We start from the raw sequence: 15,503 nt of genomic DNA on the forward strand, positions 1-15,503 counted from the left end.
CTGTTGCTGCCCCCACCGTCAGCAACGTGTTACAATGAATCATCAAACTGGTTGCTCTTTTCTTTCTCTCCGCTTTTGTAATTTTTTCCTTTTGATTTTCTTTTCTTGTAAGACAAAAGACCACCTAAGCTTTCTGATGGGATTTTCTCGGCTGCTGATAAAGCTGATGGGCTATTGGAAAGGGCAGCTAGCGATTATTCATTATTTTTCAGAAAAAGAGATTATAACGACGGGGGGAATCGAAACTCAATCATCGGCCGCCAGGTGACACTAGTTCGCTGTTGTCGTGGGGCGACTGCTGCTCACGACACACAACAAATACATGCTTGTGCTAATTGAGGACGTTTTCTAGTGCGATATTTTGCTGCGCATATTAAAACAATTTCAATAGCCTCTCTGGGCGCTAGTCATGACGTCCAGAGGTGGTGCAAAAGTTTTGAGCTTGAAGTTTAATCAAGATCGCAGTAAGTACACAGCCTTCATTTACGACGTAACGTCGAGCAACCCTTTGTTATCGTTTCTTCTTCTTTTATTTTTAAATCCCAGGCTGCTTCACATGCTGCACTGATGCTGGCGTACGTATTCACAACGTCGAGCCCCTGACAGAGAAAGCACATTATGGTAATAGTGGGATGATTGCATGTTTTAATGGAACAACATCTTTGTGAACTTTAATGTCTTTAATGTCTCGCTCATTCTTGTATACACAGACACATCTGAAATGGGTACCATCATTCATTGCGAAATGCTGCACAGGACAAACTTGATTGCCATGGTTGGTGGTGGTCCACGTCCAAAGTTTGCAGATAACACAATATTGATTTATGATGATGTATTGAAAAAGTTTGTCCTTGACTATACTTTCACTCAACCAGTTGTTGCTGTTCACCTCAAAAGAGACAGGTACAGTCAGCTGGCTTTGTTTGACATTGCACAACATGACATTGCACAATTTAAATCTAATTTTTTTTCCCCATTTCCCATTCTCTTTTTTATTTACATATGCAGACTGATAGCAGTTTTGAGGAGGCAAATCCACGTCTTTTCTTTTCCCAATAACTCAAGAAAGCTCTTCACCTTAGAAACTAGGGACAACCCAAAGGGACTGTGTCAAATAAACTCTCTAATTTCATCAGAAAAACAGTTGCTGGTTTGCCTAGGTCATAAACTAGGAAGCATTCAACTAGTGGTATATACATAAAATCATATTTTTAAAATCCACCGCCTATGCTCATCATTTATCCTTTAATCGATTGAATAGGATCTGTCAGTCACTGAATTAGGAATTTCTAGTGCTCCACAAACAATAAGTGCTCATCAAGGAGAGGTAGCCTGCTTAGCTTTGAATTCACAAGGTACTGTTGTTGCCACTGCTTCGGACAAAGGTACTCTCATACGTGTATGGGACACGCTGAAACGAACTCTTCTGGTCGAGCTCCGACGCGGATCGGACCCCGCTACTCTATATTGGTATATATTATCTCTAAATCACGAATTCTAAAACCACAATAATTACCAAGAAAACAAATCTCTTTGCAGTATTAATTTTAGTCCTGATTCCGAGTTCCTCTGTTGTTCCAGCGACAAGGGAACTATTCACATATTCGCCCTTAAGGAAACGCATTTGAACCGACGTTCTTCGTAAGGACAATCTTTTTTAAATTTTGTTTACCCGTTTATAATAAAATAACAAGAGACTTGTGATTGAATTTCTAGATTAAAGAAAATGAGCTTTCTTGGTAACTATATCGAATCGCAATGGGCTTTAGCCAATTTCACCGTACCCCCAGAGTGTGCCTGCATCTGTGCTTTCGGCAGCAATAAATCCAGCGTCGTAGGTAGGAAACCCCTTTCAAAATATTTCGTAGTTTCCTAGCACTTTTGATTTCATATTTTGGGTGGGAATTTTTTTGTTTGTCTCATTTATGATTCAGCCATCTGCATGGACGGCACTTTCCACAAATATGTTTTTACACCGACCGGGAACTGCAATCGCGAATCGTTCGATGTGTACTTGGACGTCTGCGAAGACGATGATTTCTGACATCGATCAGCGAAAACAAAAACGATCAATGCGTGTAAACTTTCAGGTGTTTTAATGTTTCATACACAAAGGGTTTTTTCTATTATATTTATAGCTATTGAGATACTCTTCACTTTTCTTCTGCCTTTGGTCTGGCGAAGGGATCTGACCAAACTTTCATGTCTGTTTTTTTTTTTTAAATCGAAAAAAAAATTTACAAGTCAGTTATCTATGCAATCTAGCATTTTAAAATCATCTCTTACTTCCTGGTTGAATTTCCTCTTGGCTGATTCCACTTCTGTTGACAGCTTGCTGTTTTTCTGTAAAGAAGAAAGGTGATTTTTTGTAGCAACCGCGAGGTTGTTGCATAACTGTAGAGATGGTTAACTTACTGTAAGGCTCCGGATTCATCATGGGACTGACAATTATGGGATAAATCGCTAAACCTATCGCGCCAACAACAGTGCCAACCATTGCAGCATATTTCCATCCTTTTAACAAAACCATGGTGAGAGAAATTTCAGTTCTTATTATCTGTTTTTGCGAGTTTGTTTGTTACAGCACAGCAGACGACTTTAGCTTTTCTGAAATAGTTACATTTTCGACTCCTAGATGACACTTTTGTTGCGCAACAACTTCTTTGTTTTGTTTTTTATCTTTTTTTTAAAGGAAATGCGAAACGTTCCTTTTCACCTTTCCCTCCTCCGTATTTATTTAATGTCCACTAATTCGTATCCTGTTAACTCCGAATGTTGACTTTTCATATTTGCGGAGACTCAAAGGTTTAAAGCGTTGGAAAGGCAAATGATCTCTTTTCTCGATTTATAGCGTTATTTTTGTATTCATGATAAAAGCCTTGGTATTATTATCTCGCCAGAAGAGTAGATCGTTACGCTGCCGCAGTAGGTGTATCAAAAGTTTCCGTTTATCTTTTTTTTTCATTTAGGTTTCGTACTAAAGAATCGTGAACATTATTATTTTTTCTATTTCTCCCCCGGAGTATTAACCTGAGGTTTCCTCTCAACTTTCGGTTGATGCTTGATGGTCATAGTCGTACTGGAAAAAGAGAGATGTGGGGGAGAAAAAAAAAGTTGAGTGCGCACGTGTTATTCCAACCTACGCAAGGTAATATTCGATCATCAGAACATAAATCCTGGTCGTAGGAAGCCATGGAATGCCTACACAATTCCACTCTACAATGGAAATAATCGCTGGTATTATGTACAAGTGTAGTCATTGACTAGAAATTCGAATTCATGTCTTCTTCACGAAAATGCGTCCCCCGATTTTTATTGGAGAAATCGTAGAAATTGAAAAATTCTATACCGAATTGCAGCAATTCTTTACATTTCCAGTAGAAAAAAAAAAAAGAAAACAAAAGGCACATCGAGATTATTTGGGTGCATGTGACGCCCGTGGTGTGTTAGATTTATAGGATAGAGGACTACCGCAGCCTAGTAAACAAACCAACCACCAAAGAGCTTTGTGGTTCATCCAAGCTTGAAGGTGTCGAGCCCGCGTGCGGTGGCAATAAGGGATTTTCACGTTCGGCGCTAGAGATCCACCCGCGTTTGCGGACATCTGATTTCCTAAGCACGGAGGCTCGACATCCAATCCAATATTCATAGATTTTTTCGATATAAGAAATCGGCAATTTGTTTCGGGAAAAATAATAAAAAAAGGCAAAGAAAAGCGACAAATTAAAACCTTTTTTCTTCGAACGCCCGCGAAATGGGCATCTCGTCGAAATCCAATCTGTTTTTTTTTTTTTTCTCGCCAATTGAATATTTGATTTAGTTCCTTTTTATGGATGCGGCCGGGTAACAACAACGACACACAGCAGCAGCAGCAGCCGGCACGATCTTCTTTTTTTAATAAAGCCGTTCGTCATTTCACACCCCCGAGCTATATTAGATGCGTCTATAAGAAACTGGCCATGGGTTTTTATAGAACGGGCCAAAGTTGCGCGGGTGCAAGAAATTGCCACTTATTTGAACGGTGAAATCGCGTCGATACTTGAAAAGGTTCCGCTGGCCGCATTGATTGATGTAGACACAGCAGAAATTCTTCTCTTCTTCTCTCTGCATATAGTATACTTTTTATGTACGCATGTCATTGTGGTGGTGGCAAACTCTGCTGATCCGTAGATGGCCGGCAGACAAGGAATCTGTTGACCTTGCGTGTTTCCTCTATCCATGCGTGAATAAAACAGCCGGGAGTAGAGAGAGAGTAGAGCCTCTTGAGTCTTCTCACTGGCCCGGTCATCACCCCTCAGCTGACAGGCAGATTACGAATGCACCGTCACGTCCCGTATAGATTCAGAGTAGTCCTCTCTCTCTCTCACACACACACATACTCACTCCAAAAAATAGTAAATGGTCTCATTAGCAATTCGGGGACGAGTAGATAGTAGGCGAGAAGGGTCAACTCGATTCGGTTATTTTTGCCCCGGGATGTTTTTGTACCGGGAAAAAAAAAATGTATTCCGCGCAATGAGGTACATGTCGGCGCTTAATGGACCCTCTCTCTCTCTACTAGCTACTCTGCTCTGGGTATGCGATTTACAACAAATAATATTTCACACGATGGCGTCGCAATTGTGCGGGAAAGAGCGATGGTTCAACTTTGCCATCTCTAATTGAGCCCGAGAGAAATCAGAGGTGAACGGGACGGGGCGCTTGTCGGCTATGATGATCAGGACTCACGGCGTGTGATCATCGGCGTGAAAAAGGAGTGGGAGGGAGGATAGGAACTGAGCAAGAAAGTGGGTAGGGTATCGTTCATCAACCGACGATGAAAAGAAAAGCGGATGACAGAAGAAAAAAGGCCTACTACTTTCCCCCCCCCCCCTTTCGATATCATAGAGTTGAGTGGTACAATAGCAGTTCTCCACTTGGAGGCAGACGGCTCTTTTATGATGTGCGGACCGGACCGAGTCATCCGTCAACTTACCACCGTACAGGGCTCTCCGCTCTCCCTACTGCCATTCCCAGAAACGGAACAAAATAGTTGCACGACTATAGAGTCGTGGAGCCGGCGGCTGGCTGATGGCAATCTGTTCGTTTGCCATCGCGTACGGCCTCGCGCCCGTGTTTTTAAAAGCTTCCGTTACTCATCTTCTTCTTCTTCTTCTTCTCGGCGCTCTGCTGATCGACTGCCTCTCTCGGTATAGCGAATGATTGCAGGCTCGTCTTATTTATCACGAAGATGGGAGACTAGATTCACAGCCAGCACCCAAGGTATATGTATATCCTTCATCCGCACTTGATTCGCCGGCTCCTAGCCGGGCTCTTGATTCCCATTAGTTGGCGTCAGTGTCGGGCTGCTGCCACTTGCTGTACATTTGTACAAGGTTCGAACGGATCGATCGACATTGCCAGTCAAGTAGTATCTTGGTAGTAGTACCTAGTACACTGGAACTGTGTATATAATAGAGAGAGAGAGAGAGAGAAGGTCTTGCTGCTCGTACACACACAGAGCAGAGCGGAGCAGAGTAAAGTTCAATCATTTCTGCAATTGTCCCGAAAAGTTCCTTTAGGATCCTGTACACGTCAAAACTGCTGGGCTTGTATGTGCCAGTCAGAGAGAGAGAGAGAGAGAGAGAGCAATCAACGGATGGCTTGTGATGTTCAATATTGCACACAGACTTTAGTTGCGCGCTATTTGACAGCTGATGCCCCCCCCCTTCTGTGTGTTTTTATTTTCTGCTTACGACTAGAATTTACAGCGTATTATATCGAAATTTTAGACGGCCATGAAAATAATTGATGTCTGCTCAACTACATTAGCATGAACAATCAGTTAAACGACCATGAAAGAAAAAAAAAAGAAAAAGGAAATGAATGAAAGGGGAATAAGGCCGTGTAAACCCTTGTGAAACAAAGTCACGCATAGAGACAGCAGCGGCAGGGCTGGACGCGAGGACCAGGTGTCGGTCGGGCTCTAACGGACTTACGGAAGCGCTCAACTGGTTCGCAACACCTGCGGGTTTCCAAATGGCAAACTAACACGATCCCGTTTATCAGCTAGCAGTTGTTTTTTTTTTCTTCCCCCCCCCCAAATTTCTGTATTTAAAAATTATAACGAAAACAGCTGATTAAAAGTGAAGCATCAACTGTTGTTAGCCCGAGTCAAACAAGGGGAAATTGTTTTGAATTTGGTTTTTATTTCGTTTGGCTATTTTATTTTATTTTTGTTGTTGGGTGGGAGTGAAATAAGGAGATAAGGAAAGTGAAATCTGCTGTACACCAGCCAGTCGGCTGCTATATTATACACACCCGTGTTACTTGACCATGCAGTTGAGCGCGGCGACTTAACGCTACCGTTGGGAAATCCAAAAGTATTTTTTTGGGGGGGTGGGGTGGGTTTTTCTTTTTATCTTCTTTTTGTGCGTTTGGTGTTTTTGAAAATCCCGCCAAGCGCGCGCGGGGCTCTCCCCGCAAGCCTTTGGATCTCGTCGCCTTTCGTTTTTCTTTTTTGGTCAACCTCAATCTGTATCTGTGCTGACGCCCAAGTCGACGCGAGTGTAAGAGAACCGCGGTCGGTAATAGAGTGAACCACCGACTTCTCTTGACAGATCAATGGCGGTCGTGAATCCACTCACGGGATTTTTCCTCACAGCTCGTAAGATAGCGGTGCGCGCTACTTTATATTTTTTCCCCCATTGACTTTGATCATTGCCTGTCTTCCTATCGAATACCGTACCCCCTTCCTTTTTTCCACCATTTGATTTACACACTTCCGCCCCCCCCCCCCTCCTTACTTTTTATAGAAATTTCTGCTGGGTGAAATAATTTGTTTGGAAAATAATTTCTCCTCCATCGACAAATGTCTAACACTAACACCGTCTCTCCCAATCTTTGGCCGTATAAAACAGAGAGAGAGAGAGAGTCGCAAGGCGGATGTGAGCGAATTCCGGTCCGATGGAGCAGTAAATGATGTCGACATGGCAAGTTTGTCTCTCCGCTGAACTCCCCACCGACTTGTGCACAAGTTCAAATTCACTAATCACGTGATAGACTAACAGTTTACACACACGCACTCGGACTAAATTAATGTTGAAATGAAGAGATGAAATGATGATTATCGCCCGCTTATATAGACATACAATCACGTCATTCTTTAATGACATCCGGGGAAATCAGGTTTATCATTCATGCCCGACTCACAATTTCATTCTTTTATACATGTGACATCTTCTGAATCCGGATCGCATATTTAAATGAGCGAATCAAATTAAAAACGGAGGGAAGAAGAAAAATAAAAATCCGGGAGATAATAAATCAACTGCGCGCGTCTGTATATTTTATTACGCCGGGAAATCATTCCCGGGTAACATTTGTACAGCTGCGCCGCCGGCCTGCGTTTCGCCCGCCCGCATATCGGGTCTCATATACTACTACTCCACGACTCTCTGCTTTTCCCTGGTGGAAAGGGTGGCCACGGTGGTGGTGGTAGTAGTAGTAGGGGTGGGTGGGGGGTCTATGAGGACTTATATTACACGGCGGCCAGCACTGGGTTACGAGTTTGTATAGTTCCAGCCTTCTGGTCGGACGAACTGGCCGGCTTTTTTCCCCCCTCACCCGCAATCTCGTCGTCTGCGCCCACCTTCGTTCCCGCCGCCGTAAATATTGACAGACAATCTCGAAACGAATCTTTTGAACGACGAATCTTTTATACATACTGTGGAGTGTGTGTCGGAGATGCGTACTCGCTCCTCCGTCAAAGTGATTACCAAGCCGTGGCTCGTTATTACGGACTTGATTGTGCGTCATTACCGACTCTGAAAAAACATCCGGAAACAAGACAAGTGGATGAAGATTTCAAGTTGCTTCTTCGTTATGTCACATACAACAATGCCGACGGATTGTCTCTTCTTGATCTTCTCTCTGGCCATCATCAGCAGCAGCACCTGTCAAGGTAAAAAAAAAAAAAAAAAATTCGTGAACAAGTTGTTGCTTTGTTGTTTCCCCCCTTGTCCGTGTCTGAAACCCAATCTTGTTATCTCTCCCGTCCGACAAATGTTACAGCCAAATGGCGAGAAAAAGAAGGGGAAAAAATGGACAAGAGTTGGGTTGATACTTTATTGAACCAGCCACAATCTGGCGATGAAGCCTGAAAAAGTCAAAGTTGATCCTCCGCGCTACAACACACACACAGGGAGGAGGACTTGACGACATTTGAATGGGGGGAGTTCGACAGATTTATTTTTCAAAAAATGTTGTTGGGCGGGTGAACTAGATTCATTTGAACGCTTTCTTTTTTGATCTCGGTAACTTTATTGCTTTGGGTTCGTCGAACCCTATTGGTGTTGATCCTAACCGAAATTCTTTCTGGCTTTTTATAAAATTTAAAAAAATGGATTTCACATGGCGAGTGGGTGTCAAAGTGTAGTTTAGCGAAAACTCATTTGCTCATAGCAGATGGCGGAGCTGAAATGGATTGTAACTTTTTTGTTTTTCTCTCTCGTCGCAGGTTCGCGCCATCATTTGAAAACGGTGACGAGTCAGCAACAGCCTGCGACGGAAGTCGACTACGGCCATCAGGACGTCTTCGACAACAGTAAGCCATTTTTATTATATACGGCACCTTGGGATATGCACTTGGTGGATGGAAAGAAAAGAAAAGAATAAAAAAAAGCAGTGGCACCTGCGCTGTCAATAAAGAATAAGCAGGGAAGAATGATGAGATTTTTCCTTTATTGTTGCACGTTGATATATACGTATTTGAAGCCAGAGAACATTGAGAGTCGATGAAGGAGAATGAGGTAGACGACAGCAGCGCTCTGGTGAAGCGAAACATTTCCGAATGGTTTCACTTTCAATTGTTGTTGTTGTTGTTGTTGTGTTGGATTTATTTTTGATTCATTTCCCCCCATTTTGACGAGTTTAGAGAGAAATAGTGTTTCCCTCGGAATGTCTATAAAGTACGTATCTATCTGCAGTTCAATAACTTTTCAACGACGGCGGAAGGATCTCGTATATTAGTATTATTGTTATTGTTATTGGTCTTCTTTCTTTTTCCACCCAACATACTAACTTGAAAGTATATGTTTTATTTCAATTGAGGGTATGAAACTTTTCGATTTTCGTGTTTGGGATTCCATTCGACGAGATATCCCGAGAAAGGCACTCCATACACCACCGGAAACAGCCAAGGGGTGGAAAATCAATAGATTTGAAATAAAAAAATAAAATAAAAAGTGGGAGAAAAATAGTTTCAGCAGCTCGCCATTTCTCTCCGGCCGTCTTTCAATATCTTTTTTTTTCTTTTAAATGTGTTTGTAGGGTGGTAGGAAAATCCGTTGATCAAACATGATTGGTCGGAGAAATGAAGCTTGCCAATGAGAACAAATGAAAGTCAAGTAGAATTTGAAGGATTGCCAACAAGAAAAAAAGGATTTCTGCTGCTCGAGTTCCCAAAAAAAGATGGACAGGAAATAAACATCAATGGGAGAGTCAAACAATCGAATTGACCTTATACAATTCAGATTGGGAGTTCCCCTCGTATTATTACTTTTCTCTCCCTTTTGTGTTAACGGATACATCGCTCCCCCATTGCTGTATTGTATGTATTCGACTATTGCCCGTTACTTTCTCATCTCTGGGCACACTTGAGTAACAAAGTCACTTTGTACTCCATCACTTATTCGCTCCCACTCAGTTCCGGTGTAGTCGCCCTTCTATTTTGTTTCCCCTTTTTTTTCTTCTTCTTCTTCTTTCGTGTTACTCTTAGTTTCACGCTACTGTCAGTAATTCAATGGACATTTCCGTTTTCCCGGTAGTCGATCAACGCTTGTATATTCTATAAGGCCTCCTATTTATTTATTTATGATGCATAGAGATAACTCTGTGCTCTGGATCTTCTTTGAGCCAAACTATTTTGGTGAGCGCTGAAAGTTTTTCGCGATTTCTCCGAAAGGTGATGATGACACTCTTTTTAATTCATCAATTTGATTTCTTTTTCGCAGGCCTCTGGTCGCCCAAGCAGCTCAACAACAATGAACATTCCCATCCGATGGCAGGAGGACACGATTTCGGTAACTTTAGTAGCATGTCAAATATTGAATGTTAAATTGAATCGCTAAAAAATGTCAGCGAATCAATTTCTTTCATTCTTGCCGAGTCTGTCAAGTCCCCGAAATAATATTTCAAGCAATTAATAACCAATAACGACACTGTCAATTTCAAAAGTCTTTTTCCAGAAATTGCAGTCGCCTCATTAACACATTCTATCGTATTTGCTTTATTTGTCCAATTTTTTTTTTTTCATTCATTGATTGAAAGGAAGTTTTTTGAAGGATTTTTTTTTTTTTTTTTTGCTTTCTCCCAATGTGTTGACAGTTCTTCCCAGATTCGCCGAGCCCGTTAATAATGTTACGGTAGTGGCGGGGAGAGACGTCACCATGCACTGCGTCGTAGACAATCTCCAGAAATTCAAGGTACGTCGCATTTGCTTGGTCTAGAAACTCTCGATACTACGTAGTGATTTGAAGAAAATTACCGAGTCGACGTCAGCAGCATCCAACTCTTCAAAAAGTTGATTACAATTATTTAACTATGCACTTCTTCTTCTTCTTCTTCTTTTACGCTATACGACCAGTTTAGAGAGATGGAAAGTAGCACATGTATAAAACTTTGATGTGGGGTGGGGATACGTAGATTGGGTCGCCCGGAGCCCTTTGATTCCCGTCTATCTATACGGCGGATGGTGCTGGCATTCTCCCGCTTCCTAGTATTTGATTTTCTATTTTTTCCTCATCGACTCATTCGGTATGCATGGTCGATGCTGCCGGTGGCATACGAGTTGACGGCCCTATTAGTCGACTCTTTATCCGTGTGGAGGAGGGGGGAGGGGACAAGACGGTGAGGTGTGCAGTCGTCGTCGTCGTCGGCTGTCTCTTTAATTCTCTTCTTTATTAGACCAGCAGCTGACGTTCACGTTTGACAATTACAAATCTTTCCGGTCGGACTGCCCCGCTAATTATTGTTCTGGCAGGCAAGGGCAGGAGCGCAGGAGCGCTATATGGTGGATTGCATCCATTGCATACACAATGAATGCCAGGGAGATGGGCAGGGGCGTCAGCTTTTACAAAAGAAAAAAAAACCAGATAGAGAAAAGTTGTCAGCGAAATAGTCGACGGTATTTCTTATGTAGATTCTCGCCCCCGTTATTTCTTCTTTGGACTTTATCTGCTTGTTATCTGCTCTTAAGACGGCAAAGATCCAGTTGCTTGTCTTTTCTCGTCCAAATGAATCCGGGAAAACACATCAGCGCCGTGCGGATCCATCCTGTCGACCCAATTCCTCTTATTTTCTTCTTCTAGCGTAATCTTGGCCGCTGGACGTTTTTTCCACTCAGTTATGCGTCGCCAGTGTGTATAAAAGATACGGCAATCCTATATATACACCGGTTCTTCATTTCTACCCTGTAATTCCGCTTAGATTGCTCCCCCCACTGCCACAGTCGGATGAGTTCTGATGATCGGAAAACGGCTGTCTTCTTCTTTCTTCTCTTTCGTCTGTGTCGTCCGCCTCTACTTGGACTTTGTGAACTAATCCTCCTGGATGTTTATATTCCATTCAAGGAGAGATCTCTATGTGTGTGGCTGACAAAAACGAAACGCGGACGAAAAGAGGGCCGAAAGATATCCATCAGAATATAATAGCGTATTCATAGCGCATCACAGTTTGCCAAGCGTAAAGCGCGTTTGTGGATTACATCCGCAGCTCGCTTCCGTTTTCTTTTAGTCCCGTGTTTTTGATTCTCTCGAATTTGCGGATAAACGTGAATAACTGTACTTCTTTTTGTGTATTTCGGGGGGTTGGGGATTTGTTTTCCAGGTGGCGTGGGTGCGGGTAGACACCCATTCCATCTTGACGATTCACAATAAAGTCATCACACGGAATTACCGGATCGGATTAGCGCAAGCGGATGGTCGCAACTGGGACCTGAAAATCAGCAACGCCGCCGAAAACGATCGGGGATTTTACATGTGCCAGGTATCATCTTGTCCGTGTCGTTTGAGAGATGACATTAATGAAATTGCGTGCATGTTTTAACGGGGGGTTTTATGAAGATTAACACGGATCCCATGCGCTACCAAGAGGCTTACGTCGAAGTCGTCGGTAAATATGAATTTTCTTATTTCTTTCCGTTTGAAAAGTTGACGGGAATTTTGTTTTTCTCCAACGTTTTGTTTGTTTGCCTAGTGCCTCCGGATATTATCGATGGCGAATCCAGCACAGACACAGTGGTCCGCGAGGGATCCAATGTGTCGCTGACATGCGCGGCCAGTGGCCATCCGCAGCCGCACATCCTGTGGAGGCGAGAGGATGGCGCTTCCATTGCCAGAGGCAAACTCAAAGGTTAGGTTATATTCAGTCGCTTTTGATATTATTTATTTGTTGTTCACTTTTCGTATCTCTAATCTCTCTGTATGTTTGTATTCGATTTTTCCCCCATTTATTGCGTTCAATCGCCTTTTTATTCTGACGCGCTCCGCTGGTTTTTCTTGTATCGATAGCCAACTCCTTTGAAGGCGAAGTCCTCGGTCTGGCGCGCGTCTCCAGGCTTCACATTGGAGCTTACCTGTGTATCGCATCCAACGGCGTACCGCCGTCAGTTTCCAAGCGAATCGTCCTCAATGTTCAGTGTAAGGAAATCAGATGAGAGATCACATGGCTGGAAATGTCTCCCATTTTTGTTTCGTTTTGTTTCGTTTATTTTTGTTCTTTTTACGGTTGAAGTGGTTGTCACACGGTTTCTTTTCTATTTGGCAGTTGCTCCGGTTTTGTGGATCCCTAACCAGCTGGAAGGAACCGTGGTCGGACAGCAAGTCTCACTCGTCTGTCAGATCGAAGCGTTCCCCATTCCCATTGTTTACTGGACGACAGAGAGCGGCGAAATCATCATCGACAGTATGAAAAAATGATGTTCAAACTGAAGAGATTTTCAACTGGCAGGTCGATAATCAATGATCAATTTCGGGTTTATTTCCAACAGATTCTCGTTTTAGTATGAAGGTCAGTCTGGAGAATGAATATAAAATGACGATGACGCTGACCATACGTAATCTATCGGCCGAGTTTTTCGGAGGCTACCGGTGCATTGTTCGCAATTCACTGGGTGAAACAGACGGCATGATCCGGCTCTATGGTGAGTGGGAGAGAGAACTAGTAAAAGGCCGGTTTTCATCCGCTGCTCTATTCGTTGGTAGTAGAACAGCCGAGTAGACCGGTCTGTAGGCTACTAAACTAACTATAAATCCGATCATTCGACCGACTGAGAGATATCGATCGAGACGACGTATTTCCCTATTATTATGACCAAGCCCACCCCCTTAGGCGCAACCCAATGGAGTATAGTACTAGTCGCCAAAAACCTACTATAATACTATGCTCATTTGACAATAGAATAGCCTATGGCAAATTGAATAGGCCTGCAGTTGGTGGGATTCAATTATGGGTCACTGCGGATGGATTTTGAATGAGATTGCTGGTCCAGGTGAATGCCATTCTCCCTCAGACGAACGTATTTTTCTTGGCATTCCAGCTCCTTAAATGTTAAATTTTAATGTGATCAATCCGCCGTGAAAAATAGCGCCTAATTAATTGGATTTCCTTGTTTGTACAGAAGTTCCGGCTGTGCCACGTTCGTCGGTCGACACGGAGCCTCCGTACGACACAGAAATGGAAGATTCACAATCGGACAATGTCCTGCTCAAAATTCGCGGTAAATATATTTCCCCTAAATCAATTCCGGCCGGTCGGCTCATTATTTGCCACATAATAGAAATTAAAAAGATTCCGGAGTTATAGAATGATAATGTATCCGCACACAACCAAATAAACATTTTTTACGTCTCCGTTTATACATCTATTGTCAGAGAGGAACAAGCATCCATCGACAAGCAACGGGCAGGAAGCCGGAAGCGTCAGTATCAAAGCCACCATGGATTCGACTGGAACGGTATCCGTTTCAGTTGGTCAGCCGAGTCCGGCTGCCGACAAGTCGAGCAACAATGGATCAGCATCGCTCTACTCCGCGGGCATCGTTGGGTTATTATCCCCATTTGCGATTCATCGTTTGCCCGTTGTTGTGGTTATTGTTGTGCTTCACTGCACACTCCACATCCCGGCATGACAATAAGTTTCTATGGACATCATACTCCAGGCCATTTTATTCGCATGTCGATTCTATAACCTCTCCTTATTCGTTTTTCTCCCCATTTCCCCTTCCGAGTTATGTTCCGTACCTACTGCAACGCTGCCGTTTTACTGCTGCATCTAATTAGCAATAACAATACCGCCCCTTTTCTCCATTCTATTCATTTCCCCCCCAGCCCATAGTCAACACCCACCATTATTTGCTCCTAGTCGCTCGGAAACTACTACCTGACGGATTTAATACGTTGTGAACTGATTGTAAAGCGCGTGCTGTATGCCTGCTGTATCATAGACAAGTAAATAAACAAAAACTTTGGTCGCTGTGGAGTCCAAGGAGAAATTCAAACTTCTAGGTAAGGCAGACGCCAGGTTTCTTTTAGCTTTAAAGACAATGTCCAATACCCACCGGTATTGTTAGTTCAAGGCACTTGCGTGCACTGCTGCAACGGGATCTTTCTTTAGCTCTGCCTTCCATCCCCTTACGATTATTATTTGTGATTGTAGAAACATTATCACCTTGGGGATTTCGTCTGTTGTGATGTGTGATGCTGCGGTGGTGGCTTTTTGTTTGGTGAAGACGAGATACAAATTTGGACGGCAGAATATTACGTGAGTATCAAAGTTATTTGCCTGTTGCTTGTTTGTTCTTTCAATTAAGTGTTAAGTGTCAAGGAGCTAGAGCGGACAATGTTTTCATGTTACTGTTAAACGTTTATTTTTTTCTGGCGCTAGACGGCATAGCCTTTGATCATTTCCCACAAAGTTTAATTACGTTTACTTTGCACATCTCTGAAGAATTTTCTTAATGCTACTTCAAAAAAGTTTTGGGTGATAACTGTCAGTTTCTGTTTCAGCAACAAAGCTCACTTATTAGATTTTTAATAATCTGTTTTTTTTTTCTATTTCCGGTTTTCTCATTTCAGTCAGTAGTTCAGTAAATATTCAACTAACGCACAAAAGAACCACCTATTCGTGATCCTTGTTAAATTTGTGGTAAAGTTCATCTTTTATTTGTACGAAAGCGTACTTCCGGTCGATTTTGGGCAAAATTTGGATTTCACTTAAATTCCACCTAATCGACCCCAAATTTTACGTAGATCGCGAATAATTGGTTTATTTTGACGACAGCTCAATGGTTAAGGAGCTATCGCTTACTTCCGGTACACTTACGGAAAATTTGCATAAAACTAGCAAGTGAGCTTTGTTTCTGTAGAATTCTAACACTCCATGCTTATTTAAGCAAAGAGAAATGGTATTTTTGATTACTTTTATGATTATTTTGACTATCTTAGGCCAGTCCTTTAGATGGTTTG

The 15,503-nt window shown here is 42.7% G+C and overlaps 4 protein-coding genes across 5 annotated transcripts in view; 2 read left to right on the forward strand and 2 right to left on the reverse strand.

The window, feature by feature from the left end:
• LOC124332025 (structural maintenance of chromosomes protein 2-like) overlaps positions 1 to 15,503 on the reverse strand; it is a 324,380-nt gene that overhangs the window by 90,056 nt on the left and 218,821 nt on the right. The window lies entirely within an intron of this gene.
• On the forward strand, positions 291 to 2,129 carry LOC124336095 (WD repeat domain phosphoinositide-interacting protein 4-like). Its single transcript, XM_046789737.1, has 8 exons — positions 291 to 464; positions 547 to 621; positions 711 to 903; positions 1,009 to 1,189; positions 1,262 to 1,470; positions 1,540 to 1,641; positions 1,717 to 1,838; positions 1,935 to 2,129. Exons 1-8 carry the CDS (start codon positions 410 to 412, stop codon positions 2,042 to 2,044), a joined length of 1,047 nt encoding a protein of 348 aa, XP_046645693.1. The 5' UTR covers positions 291 to 409; the 3' UTR covers positions 2,045 to 2,129.
• Positions 2,080 to 2,627, reverse strand: LOC124337491 (small integral membrane protein 20-like). Its single transcript, XM_046791499.1, has 3 exons — positions 2,416 to 2,627; positions 2,287 to 2,343; positions 2,080 to 2,206 (listed from the first exon to the last, which is right to left on the reverse strand). Exons 1-3 carry the CDS (start codon positions 2,528 to 2,530, stop codon positions 2,154 to 2,156), a joined length of 225 nt encoding a protein of 74 aa, XP_046647455.1. The 5' UTR covers positions 2,531 to 2,627; the 3' UTR covers positions 2,080 to 2,153.
• LOC124334884 (lachesin-like) lies at positions 3,160 to 14,536 on the forward strand. Of its 2 annotated transcripts, none has more exons than XM_046789088.1 (12): positions 3,160 to 7,942; positions 8,498 to 8,584; positions 9,993 to 10,061; positions 10,366 to 10,463; positions 11,866 to 12,024; positions 12,102 to 12,150; positions 12,235 to 12,390; positions 12,549 to 12,677; positions 12,805 to 12,942; positions 13,028 to 13,180; positions 13,658 to 13,756; positions 13,911 to 14,536. In XM_046789088.1, exons 1-12 carry the CDS (start codon positions 7,837 to 7,839, stop codon positions 14,165 to 14,167), a joined length of 1,500 nt encoding a protein of 499 aa, XP_046645044.1. In that variant the 5' UTR covers positions 3,160 to 7,836; the 3' UTR covers positions 14,168 to 14,536. The 2 variants fall into 2 exon arrangements, with proteins under 2 accessions (XP_046645044.1, XP_046645045.1); XM_046789089.1 differs by having other exon boundaries at positions 13,661 to 13,756.

Source organism: Daphnia pulicaria, chromosome 1 (genome assembly GCF_021234035.1).
Source record: "Daphnia pulicaria isolate SC F1-1A chromosome 1, SC_F0-13Bv2, whole genome shotgun sequence".
In the NCBI taxonomy this organism is placed as follows: domain Eukaryota; kingdom Metazoa; phylum Arthropoda; class Branchiopoda; order Diplostraca; family Daphniidae; genus Daphnia; species Daphnia pulicaria.

Bases quoted from the DNA above. Each gene is read 5' to 3' on its own strand.
- LOC124337491 (XM_046791499.1), bottom strand. From the start codon at position 2,530: ATGGTTTTGTTAAAAGGATGGAAATATGCTGCAATGGTTGGCACTGTT. The intron at 2,344-2,415 runs GTAAGTTAACCA...TCTTCTTTACAG, and splicing joins GATGAATCCGGAGCCTTACA to AAAAACAGCAAGCTGTCAAC. The intron at 2,207-2,286 runs GTAAGAGATGAT...AAAAAAAAACAG, and splicing joins AGAGGAAATTCAACCAGGAA to ACATGAAAGTTTGGTCAGAT.
- LOC124334884 (XM_046789088.1), top strand. From the start codon at position 7,837: ATGAAGATTTCAAGTTGCTTCTTCGTTATGTCACATACAACAATGCCG. The intron at 10,062-10,365 runs GTAACTTTAGTA...ATGTGTTGACAG, and splicing joins GGCAGGAGGACACGATTTCG to TTCTTCCCAGATTCGCCGAG. The intron at 12,151-12,234 runs GTAAATATGAAT...TTGTTTGCCTAG, and splicing joins GGCTTACGTCGAAGTCGTCG to TGCCTCCGGATATTATCGAT.
- LOC124336095 (XM_046789737.1), top strand. From the start codon at position 410: ATGACGTCCAGAGGTGGTGCAAAAGTTTTGAGCTTGAAGTTTAATCAA. The intron at 904-1,008 runs GTACAGTCAGCT...TTACATATGCAG, and splicing joins GTTCACCTCAAAAGAGACAG to ACTGATAGCAGTTTTGAGGA. The intron at 1,839-1,934 runs GTAGGAAACCCC...TTTATGATTCAG, and splicing joins CAATAAATCCAGCGTCGTAG to CCATCTGCATGGACGGCACT.